Genomic DNA, 12,069 nt, shown 5'->3' with positions numbered 1-12,069 from the left:
CTTGTGTTAATTATGTAAGTAGTAAAGCTAAAGGACATTTCTGAACATCCTATCCTGTAAATTGTGAGAGGAGAGAAGAGTTAGAAACGTCTTATGGCTGTAGGGGCAGTATTGAGTATCTTGGATGAAAGGGGTACAGAGGTGCCCAGAGTAAACGGCCTGCTCCTATGTCATAGTTGCTAATATATGCATATTATTATTAGTATTGGATAGAAAACACTCTAAAGTGTCTAAAACTGTTTGAATTATGTCTGTGAGTATAACAGAACTCATATGGCAAAAACCTGAAGAGTTCCACTTCCTTTTTGGATATTTTCTGGGGGTGCAAGATTTTCAACCAAGCTCTCATTGAAAATACAGAGAGATATGGATGGGTTTTTACTTCCTACGGCTTCCACTAGATGTCAACAGTCAATAGAACTTTGTCTGATGACTCTAATGTGAAGGGGGGCCGAAGGAGACAGGAATGAGTAATAACTTCCATGAGGTGCCCACGCATAGAACTCGTGCGTTCATGTGAGAGGGAGCTCCGTTCCATCGGTCAATTGAAGTCGATGTAATTCTCCGGTTGGAACGTTATTCAAGATGTATGTTAACAACATTCTAAAGATTGATTCAATACATCGTTTGACATTGTTTCTACTGACTGTAACGGAACTTTTTGACATTTCGTCATGTTATAGTGGACGCGCTTTGAGACTTTGGTTAGGGGGTTTGGTAAACAATTTGAAAGTAGCTAATTGGACATAAATAACGGACATTATCGAACAAATCAAGCATTTATTGTGGACCTGAGATTCCTAGGACTGCATTCTGATGAAGTTCATCAAAGGTAAGGAAACATTTATCATGTATTTTCTGTTGAGTCCAACATGTCGATAATTTGGCTATTGTTCTGAGCTCTGTCTCAGATTATTGCATGGTTTATTTTTCCGTAAAGTTTTTTTGAAATATGACACAGCGGTTGCATTAAGGAGAGGTATATCTATAATTCCATGTGTATAACTTGTATTATCATCAATATTTATGATGAGTATTTCTGTTGAAACGATGTGGCTATGAAAAATCACTTGATGTTTTTGCAACTAGTGAATCTAACGCGCTAATGTAAACTCCGATTTTTTGATATAAATATGAACTTTATCAAACAAAACATGCATGTATTGTGTAACATGAAGTCCTATGAGTGTCATCTGATGAAGATAATCAAAGGTTAGTGATTAATTTTATCTGTATTTCTGGTTTTTGTGAAAGCTATCTTTCGCTGGAAAAAAATGGCTGTGGTTATTGTGGTTTTGTGGTGACCTAACATAATCGTTTGTAGTGCTTTCGCTGAAAAGCATATTTGAAATCGGACAATTTGGTGTGATTAATAACAAGATTACCTTTAAAATTATATAAGACAAATGAATGTCTGAGGAATTTTAATTATGAGATTTCTGTTGTTTGAATTTGGCGCCTGCACTATCACTGGCTGTCATCATATCGATCCCGGTAGCAGGATTGCAGCCATAAGAAGTTTTTCATGTCTGGTGTTCTCTGTTTTGGCTGAAGAGCTTGGCTGCCCTCCAGTGTTACCAGGTAGAATGTCTCTCAATGTCTTCTTCTTCCCCCTTCTTTTTCCAGCCAGGCCAACTTTGACCCTTTGCCAGTTCTTCATGAATTCTTTCTACTTTTTTATGGCTTAATTTTGAGTGGCCTCTAGTGGCTGTAATAATATGGTTAAACCCCTTAATTTGCCACGATTATTTGCCACAGTTTTAAAAACCCTTTACATTGTACATTCTACAATCTATTGGGGAAATCACCAACGTTTCGGCATCACAGTTCCTTCTCCACTGTGCCTTCTTCACTTTTCCTTCTGCACTGTGCCTTATTCACTGTGCCTTATTCACTGTTCCTTCTTCACTGTTCCTTCTTCACTGTTCCTTCTGCACTGTGCCTTATTCACTGTGCCTTATTCACTGTGCCTTATTCACTGTTCCTTCTTCACTGTTCCTTCTTCACTGTTCCTTCTGCACTGTGCCTTATTCACTGTGCCTTATTCACTGTTCCTTCTTCACTGTGCCTTCTTCACTGTTCCTTCTTCACTGTTCCTTCTTCACTGTTCCTTCTTCACTGGTGTTTCTTCACTGTTCCTTCTGCACTGTGCCTTATTCACTGTGCCTTATTCACTGTTCCTTCTTCACTGTGCCTTCTTCACTGTTCCTTCTTCACTGTTCCTTCTTCACTGATCCTTCTTCACTGTTCCTTCTTCACTGGTCCTTCTTCACTGGTGTTTCTTCACTGGTCCTTCTTCACTGTTCCTTCTTCACTGTGCATTCATGACTGTTCATTCTTCACTGTGCCTTCTTCACTGTGCCTTCTTCACTGTCCCTTCTTCACTGTTCCTTCTTCACTGATCCTTCTTCACTGATCCTTCTTCACTGTTCCTTCTTCACTGGTCCTTCTTCACTGGTCCTTCATCACTGGTGTTTCTTCACTGTTCCTTCTTCACTGTGCCTTCTTCACTGGTCCTTCTTCACTGGTGTTTCTTCACTGTTCCTTCTTCACTGTGCCTTCTTCACTGGTCCTTCTTCACTGTGCCTTCTTCACTGGTCCTTCATCACTGGTGTTTCTTCACTGTTCCTTCTTCACTGTGCCTTCTTCACTGGTGTTTCTTCACTGTTCCTTCTTCACTGTTCCTTCTTCACTGTGCCTTCTTCACTGGTCCTTCTTCACTGGTCCTTCATCACTGGTGTTTCTTCACTGTTTCTTCTTCACTGGTCCTTCTTCACTGGCCTTCATCACTGGTGTTTCTTCACTGTTCCTTCTTCACTGGTCCTTCTTCACTGGTCCTTCATCACTGGTGTTTCTTCACTGTTCCTTCTTCACTGGTCCTTCTTCACTGGTTCTTCATCACTCGTGTTTCTTCACTGTTCAATCTTCACTGTGCCTTCTTCACTGTGCATTCTTCACCGACCAATCTGATTCCGATGTTACAGGAAGGCCATAAAGATCATCAAGGACACCAACCACACGAGCCACTGCCTGTTCACCCCGCTATCATCCAGAAGGCGAGGTCAGTACAGGTGCATCAAAGCTGGGACCGAGAGACTGAAAAACAGCTTCTATCTCAAGGCCATCAGACTGTTAACCTCTTAAGACTCTAGGGGCAGTATTTCATTTTTGGATTAAATGACGTGCCCGTTTTAAGCGCAATATTTTGTCACGAAAAGATGCTCGACTATGCATGGAATTGAAAGAAAACACTCTGACGTTTCCAGAACTGCAAAGATTTTCACTGTGAGTGCCCTAGAACAAAAGCTTCAGGCAAAACCAAGATGTTTCTGCAACCAGGAAATGAACAGGATTTCTGAGGCTACGTTTTTCATTATCTCCTTATATGGCTGTGAATGCGACAGGAATGAGCCTACCCTTTCTATCGTTTCCCCAAGGGGTCTGGAGCATTGTGACGTATTTGCAGGCATATCATTGGAAGATTGACCATAATAGACTACATTTGCCAAGTGTCCGCACGGTGTCCTACGTGGAAATTGGTGCGCAAAACTCAGCTGCTGGTATTTTTCCATGGGATTCTGAGAAAAACCATGCTTCCACGAACGGCATATCAATGAAGAGATATATGACAAAACACCTTGAGGATTGATTCAAACAACGTTTGCCATGTTTCAGTCGATATTATGGAGTTAATTCGGAAAAAAGTTTGACGTTTAGGTGACTGAATTTTCGGTTAGTTTCGGTAGCCAAATGCGTAGTAACAAAACGGAGCGATTTGTCCTACACAAAGAATCTTTCAGGAAAAACTGGACATCTGCTATGTAACTGAGAGTCTCCTCATTGAAACATCTGAAGTTCTTCAAAGGTAAATTATTTTATTTGATTCCTTTGCTGGTTTTTGTGAATATGTTGCGTGCTAAATGCTACGCTAAATGCTAAGCTAGCCATCAACACTCTTACACAAATGATTGATTTTTTATGGTTCAAAATCATATTTTGAAAATCTGAGATGACAGTGTTGTTAAAACCTCTTCCCTCTACTCGGGACGCTTGCGTCCCAACTAGAGCTCTGAAAATGCAAATGCGCTACGCTAAATGCTAATAGTATTAGTTAAAACTCAAACGTTCATTAAAATACACATGCAGGGTATCGAATTAAAGCTACACTCGTTGTGAATCCAGGCAACAAGTCAGATTTTTAAAATGCTTTTCGGCGACAGCATGAGAAGCTATTATCTGATAGCATGCACCAATACACTACAACACAAAAGCACAGCAGGGGACGTAAACAAAATAATTAGCATTTCGGCGTTACACAAACCGCACAATAAAATAGAAAACAGTCATTACCTTTCACCATCTTCTTTGTTGGCACTCCTAGATGTCCCATAAACACTATTGGGTCTTTATTTCGATTAAATCGGGCCATATAAAGCCAAGATATCGTTATATGTAGACTGTGTGATAAACGAAAAAAACAGCGATTTCACAACGTCATTTTTTAAAATTCAAAAAGTAGACGATAAACTTTCACAAAACACTTCGAAATACGTTTGTAATGCTACTTTAGGTATTAGTAAACGTTAATAAGCGATAAAAATCATCAGGAGGCGATGTAAAAATCATTAGCTGTCGTCTTGGAAAAAATTTCACAAGAGAGCTCTTCCAAATGATCTGGGCGGAGACTGGAGGTAAGTGGTTCCCCTGATTCGGTTCAACCAAGAATCAAAGATGATTCAATTCACAAGACTCTAGACAACATGGGGATGCGTTGGGAGTTGAAACCTCGGTCTTATGTAATTCGGTTCACTGTGAAAAATTGCTGGAAGTGGCGCAAGGATATTTATTTCCATTTTCTGTGATCAGGTTTTCCTGCGCTTTCCGATGTAACGCACGTTATGTTATAGCCACAGTCGTGATTTAACCAGTTTTAAAAACGTCCGAGTGTTTTCTATCCACACATTCTAACCATATGAACGTACTATATTCCTGGCATGAGTAGCAGGGCGCTGAAATGTTGCGCGATTTTTAACAAAATGTTCAAAAAAGTAGAGGGTAGGAGCAACAGGTTAAGAAAAGGCTAAGCTTGAGAGCAGGCATATTTACTTCATTTCATTTGCGATTTTTAGAAATCGTTAACGTTGCGTTATGGTAATGAGCTTGAGGCTGTAGTCACGATACCGGATCCGGGATGGCTCGGACTATGAGGTTAAACAGCCACCACTAACATTGAGTGGCTGCTGCCAACACACTGACTCAACTCCAGCCACTTTAATAATGGGAATTGATGGGAATTGATGTAAAATATATCACTAGCCACTTTAAACAATGCTACTTAAAAATTGTTCAGGCTACCACGTTCCCCACGTTCCCCAAGGGGTACCACCCCCCCTGCTCAACTGAAACAGTGGCGCACAGAATGCAAAAATATTCTTAGAAATATTTAACCTCCACACATTAACAAGTCCAATAGCTCAAATGAAATATAAACACCTTGTTCATCTACCCAGCAAGTCAGATTTCTAAAATGTTTTACGGCGAAAACATAGCACATATTTATGTCAAACCACCAAAGATACGGCTAATTTAAATAGCCATATTTGTCGAACAAAAGATGCAATCACAAAAGCAGGATTAAAAGAAAAATAATTCACTAACCTTTTGAAAATCTTCATCAGATGACAGTAATAGGACATGTTATACAGTACATTTATGTTTTTTGCAATAATATGCAATTTATATCCATAAATCACTGTTTACATTGACGGCCATGTTCAAAAAATGCTACTCAAATGTCCGGAGAAATTATGATAACTCTGCCAGATAACAGCAATACACATCATAAACTTTGACTAAATATACATGTTCTACATATAGTTAGAAAGATACACTCCTTCTTAATGCAATCGCTTTGTCAAATTTATTTTTAACGTTACAGAAATCGTTCATTTTTCAATAATCTGAGACGGCGCTCAGACATTAGCAATATTTCTCCGCTATGTTGGAGTCAACAGAAACACAAAATTACCACATAAATATTCCCTTACCTTTGATGGTCTTCGATCATAAGTCGTGTAAGGAGTCATACTTACCAAAAACTGCGTTTGGTTTTCAAGTCTGTGTCTTTGTGTTCTCAAACGCGACAAATTCCGGCTGAAATGCAGCCAAAATTCAAGGGGTTGCGCATCAAAACTTCAAAATTACATATTATATGTCGACTAAACTGGTCAAACTAAGTGCAGAATCAAGCTTTAGGATGTTCTATACGTGCAAAACAATTCTCAACTTGAACAGACAAACCGGTATCGTGTAGTGATTCCTGGAACAAAGGGAACTCCAGGCGCAAAACGCGCATGAAAGTGCATGTATTTTCAGGTGACACCAATGCTTTTGCCCGCCAACAGGTCAAAGCACGCGCGATTCTCACCATGAAACGCCCTATTGAAAGAAGACATCTCGCTGAAGAGATAGAACCTGTTCCCAGATCCGTAGCTGGTTGGGAAGGGTGGGCGCGATGACATCAAAGTTGGCCCAACTTTCCTGATGACAGAGAGAGTTTGGGAGAATGGCTGTCCTGTGAGTTCTGCTTTACATACAGACATAATTTGAACGGTTTTAGAAGCTTTAGAGTGTTTTCTATTCATTAATAATTATTATATGCATATATTAGCAATTTTGGACAGATTTTTTTTCTGTTTACTATGGGCACGCAATTCCTCCAAAGGGGGCAGTATTCTGCCTAGCCCTAACAGGTTATTAATATAATGTTTACATACCCTACATTATTCATCTCATATGTATACATATATACTGTACTCTATATCATCTACTGCATCTTTATGTAATGCATGTATCACTAGCCACTTTAAACTATGCCACTTTGTTTACATACCCTACATTACTCATCTCATATGTATATACTGTACTCGATACCATCTACTGCATCTTGCCTATGCCGCTCTGTACCATCACTCATTCATATATCTTTATGTACATATTCTTTATCCCTTTACACTTGTGTGTATAAGGTAGTAGTTTTGGAATTGTTAGTTAGATTACTCGTTTGTTATTACTGCATTGTCGGAACTAGAAGCACAAGCATTTCGCTACACTCGCATTAACGTCTGCTAACCATGTGTATGTGACAAATATATTTGATTTGATTTGATTTGACTGTGCATTCTTCAGAAGGTGCCGAAACATTGGTGATTTACCCAATAGATTACTGGGAATGTATATATATAGTGTGCAACTCTTTATTTGTTATAACTTATTGTCATTGTACATAACATTTACAGCTGACTGATCTTTTCAAACAAGAATGATAGACATCAGTTCAACCAGTTTGCCATCCATTCAAACATGTACCATGTACAATCAGTCTTCAGGGAGAAAGTCGGTGTGGAATAGGAATATTTTTTTTACCTTTGCACAGCCTTCCTGTTATTTGTTTTGTTTGTATGATGAGCGATGCACTTTTTTTACTATTACTTCCTGTGTGTTGGGCACTGTGCACTACAAATTATAACAAGTGTAATATATACTCTAACAATGAGGGTTCAACAAGCCCCTGGAACCTCAACTTTGTCCTCAGGAAAATGTAATCCATGTAGATTACAATGAAGACATATCTGGTATAATCATCACGCTACTGAATTAACATTATCAATCGTTTGATGGTACAATGCAGTCTACAGTCAATGTACACTAAACACCAACCTAGAAATACACGTAGCAACCTATGGATAAAAATGGAAGCTCTGGACTACACGGTTCTGTCACGCCCTGACCATAGTTTGCTTTGTATGTTTCTATGTTTTGTTTGGTCAGGGTTTGATGTGAGTGGACATTTTGTATGTCTAGTTTGTCTGTTTCTATGTGTTTGGCCTGATATGGTTCTCAATCAGAGGCAGGTGTCAGTCGTGCTCTCTGATTGTGAGCCATATTTAGGTAGCCTGTTTTGTCATTGTGGGTGTTGGGTGATTGTTCCTGTTCCTGTGGCTGTGGCTGTGTCTAACCATATGGGACTTTTTCGTTCGTTTCACTTTGTTGTTTTGTTCAGTGTTCAGTTTGCTTTATTAAAATATGGAAACTTACCAGGCTGCATCTTGGTCCTCCGATCCTTCCTACTATTCCTCCTCAGAAGAGGAGGAAGACGAGCGTTACAGAATAACCCACCACCAAAGGACCAAGCAGCGTGGTAACGGGCAGCAGCAGCAGCAGCGGCTGAAATCTCGAGAGGAATGGACATGGGAGGACATTCTAGACGGCAAGGGATGTTACACATGGGAGGAGATTCTGGCTGGAAGGGATTGCCTGGTGGAGGTGGAGGCAGCCAGGAGAACGGAGGCAGTAGGAAAAGGGAACCGGCGTTACGAAGGAACACGGCTGGCTAGGAAGCCCGAGAGGCAGCCCCAAAAAATTATTGGAGGAGGCACACGGGGAGTGTGGCTAAGTCAGGTAGGAGACCTGAGCCAACTCCCCGTGCTTACCGTGGAGAGAGGTGGTCCGGGCAGGCACCGTGTTAGCCTGGAAAACGAGTTACAGATTGTGGCTTTCATGCTCATCTCAAACTGTACTAGGCAGCACTATGCACATGACTAAAGACTAATCCAACAAATTCGTTCATACATTTTGGAATTTCAGGCAACATCGACTGCGATGGCGACTTCACAATGTGAAAAACAGGACCGTAAGTTCATAATGATGACATTAGGTTTACATTATTGTTTATTCTCACAATGGTGTTGGGGATTGCGTATATTCGGGTGATTTACCCCCCCAAATGTTCAAAGTACAACATGCCATTTTGAAAAGTCACTAGACTCCATACTGTGTTTAATTAACTGTTACTCACCTTGGTGTATAATGATTTTTTTTTACAGAACATAAGTCCATCTCAACTACCTCATACCCCAGCACATTTACTCTGTACTCCTTTATATAGCCTCGTTATTGTTTTTATTGTGTTACTCTTTTTGAGTGAAAATATTTGTCTTACTTTTTAACACTGTTGGGATGGGCTCGTAGGTAAGCGTTTCACTATAGTCTACACCTGTTGTATTTGTCACGTGTGATCAATACATGTGATTTAATTTGATTAATGTTAATTTTGATCTGTTGGATTTCATCTAATTTTTTCATCTAAAAATTATGTTATTTCAAAGGTAATAAATAACTTTGGCCTACAGTTATAACGATGTTAGTCTGAGAAAGAAGGAGAGGACCAAGGTGCAACGTGTTCATGATTTTTAATAACACTGAACACTAGAACAAAAATAACACCGCGGGACAAACGAAACCTGTCTGGTACAGAGACAGAAAACAACTACCCACAAAACCAACATGGAAAATGGCAACCTAAATAGTCTCCCCAATCAGAGACAACGAGAAACAGCTGTCTCTGATTGTGAACCAATTCGAGCCACCGTAAACCTACAATCCCCTAGACCATTCCAAATCCCCATAGATAGACAACACCCCTAGACAAGAAAAAAAACCTAGACAAATACAAAAACTAAACAAACCACCCTTGTCACACCCTGACCTAACTAAAAAATAAAGAAAACAAATATAACTAAAGTCAGGGCGTGACAACAGTCCCTTACTAAATTAGAATTTTACCTACCAGGTGTTTACCTACCCATTTAATTTACTCACTGATCATTCGTTAAGAAACATTTTCCTAAACATATAATAGCCTGCATTCAGGCTCAAACATTAAAATCCAACTGCAAATGAGCTCTTGCTCTGGTTGACTGTGCAACTGCCTGGGTATACAGGCCAAAATACACTGACAGTTGTTTTGTGCTGTTGTCACGTTCTGACCATAGTTATTTTGTGTTTTCTTTGTTTTAGTGTTGGTCAGGACGTGAGCTGGGCATTCTGGGCATTCTATGTTGTGTGTCTAGTTTTCACCTTTCTATGTTTGGCCTGATATGGTTCTCACTCAGAGGCAGGTGTTAGTCATTGTCTCTGATTGGGAACAATATTTAGGTAGCCTGTTTTGTGTTTGGGTTTGTGGGGGGGTGTCTTCTGTCTTTGTGTTCTATGCACCAGATAGGACTGTTTCTGTTTTGCCACAGTTGTTGTTTTGTATTTTGTAGTGTTCACGGTTTTGTCGTTATTAAACATGATGAACACTAACTACGCTGCGTCTTGGTCCCTGCTACACTCTTCAGACGAAGAGGAGGAAATCTGCCGTTACAGCTGTTTACTTTTTATTTTCAATTAATCCTATCTGAATTGTGATTTGTCTAAGTGATGTCTTTAGCAATATGTTGATGCATACTTGTTAATTATATTACAGCGAGCTCAAGCAGAAATGAGAGAAGAGCCAGCATGAGGTCTCCTTTACAATGTAAGTTAGGCCTAGTTTGATTAAAAAATATAGGTGTTAATTAACACACACACACATACAGTAAAACAATAAGGTGGATTTTATGGGCTTGAATTAAAATGATGTTTGTTTGATTTGTAGTTTTCGATCTGAGGGTTGTTCTGGTGGGGAAGACTGGAGCAGGGAAGAGTGCATCAGGAAACACCATCCTGAGGAGAACTGAGTTCAAAGTAGATTTTGCTGCAGAGTCTGTGACCAAACAATGTGATAGGAGCAGTGAGAGGGCATTGCAGTAATTGACACCCCGGGTCTTTTTGACACTCAACTCTCAGAGTCTTCAGTGAGGACCCAACTGGTGGAGTGTATCGCCCTCTCCTCTCCTGGACCCCATGTCTTCCTGCTTGTTATTGCCCTTGGTCGTTTTACAGAGGAAGACCACAACGCTGTTGCAAGGATCAGGAACATCTTTGGAGAAGCAGCAGTGAGACACACCATGATTCTCTTCACCCATGGAGACACACTGGAGAAAAATAAGAAAAGCATTGAGGACTTTATCCAGGCGGCTGGTGAAGGTCTACAGCAGCTCATTGAGACATGTGGAAACAGACACCACGTCTTCAACAATGAGAACACAGACAACCGTGAGCAAGTAAAGCAGCTGATGGACAAAGTTACAGCCATGGTGAAGGAGAATGAAGGGAGGTGTTACACCAATGACATGTACCAAAAAGTGCAGAGAGCCATACAGAGGAGAGAGGAAGAACTGAAACAGGGGTATGAAAAAGAGCTGAAAGAGAAGGATGACCTGGTCAGAATTAGAGCGAGTAATGAAGGCACTGGATCTGAAAGACTCTGATATACAAGAAAAACAGAACGAGATCGATGACCTGCAGGGTCAAGTGAAACACATAGGAGAGGACAAAGACTTGCTAAAAAAGGAGAGAAGGCAGAGAAATACTTTGACAAGAAAAATATTGTTGTTGAATTCGTTAGAAAATCTGCTGAACGCTGTACCACACACTGATGTTCTACACAAACATGTTGTAAAAGAGCAGAGCAGTGGCAGTGAGGGTTGGCATGGTGTCATTATGAAGTTAATGATAGACTTCATAACTATCACTCCTTGGTGTGGGCAGCCATTTTGAGATTGAGCAGCCATTTTACTGTAAATGATTTCACATGGACTCTGGACATGATACTCTGCAAATACAACAGCAGCCAGCATCTGAGCACTTATGTTGCACATTAACCTATAACAGTTCTAACATCTGTAATATCTACCATACAAAGACAATGATACAGATAATGCTTGTGTTGATAGCCTTTTGCATAATGCTTGCTTACATAATGCAATATTAATCTCATGCTAATGTATATTATATTCTATGATATATTTTTATAGGATGCTACAAAAGCAATATTTTTACAGCATTAATACAATGTCCGTGAAAATTAGCAGCCATTGTATACTTAAGCAATAAGGCACGAGGGTGTGTGGCTATTTTACCAGGTTAAGGGCTGTTCTTAAGCCGGACACAACGCGCAGTGCCTGGATACAGCCCTTAGCTGTGGTATGTTGGCCATATACCACAAACCCCAGAGGTGCCTTATTGCTAGTATACACTGGTTACCAACGTAATTAGAGCAGTAAAAACCAATGTTTTGTCATACCTGTGGTATACGGTCTGATATACCACAGCTGTCAGCCAATCAGCATTCAGGGCTCAAAC

The 12,069-nt window shown here is 40.1% G+C and overlaps 1 protein-coding gene across 1 annotated transcript; it reads left to right on the top strand.

Annotated features, from left to right (window-relative positions):
* Positions 1 to 3,214: 3,214 nt before the first annotated feature.
* Positions 3,215 to 11,363, top strand: LOC115125718 (GTPase IMAP family member 7-like). Its single transcript, XM_029655259.2, is given in 4 exon segments — positions 3,215 to 3,865; positions 6,405 to 10,360; positions 10,481 to 10,615; positions 10,618 to 11,363. Coding segments are annotated over 3 exon segments (732 nt in total). The 5' UTR covers positions 3,215 to 3,865; positions 6,405 to 10,341; the 3' UTR covers positions 11,196 to 11,363.
* The last annotated feature ends 706 nt before the right edge of the window (positions 11,364 to 12,069 follow it).

Source organism: Oncorhynchus nerka, linkage group LG18 (assembly GCF_034236695.1).
Source record: "Oncorhynchus nerka isolate Pitt River linkage group LG18, Oner_Uvic_2.0, whole genome shotgun sequence".
Lineage (NCBI taxonomy): Eukaryota > Metazoa > Chordata > Actinopteri > Salmoniformes > Salmonidae > Oncorhynchus > Oncorhynchus nerka.
Note: the sequence above shows the minus strand (reverse complement) of the source record. Positions and strands in the feature narration are given on the sequence as shown.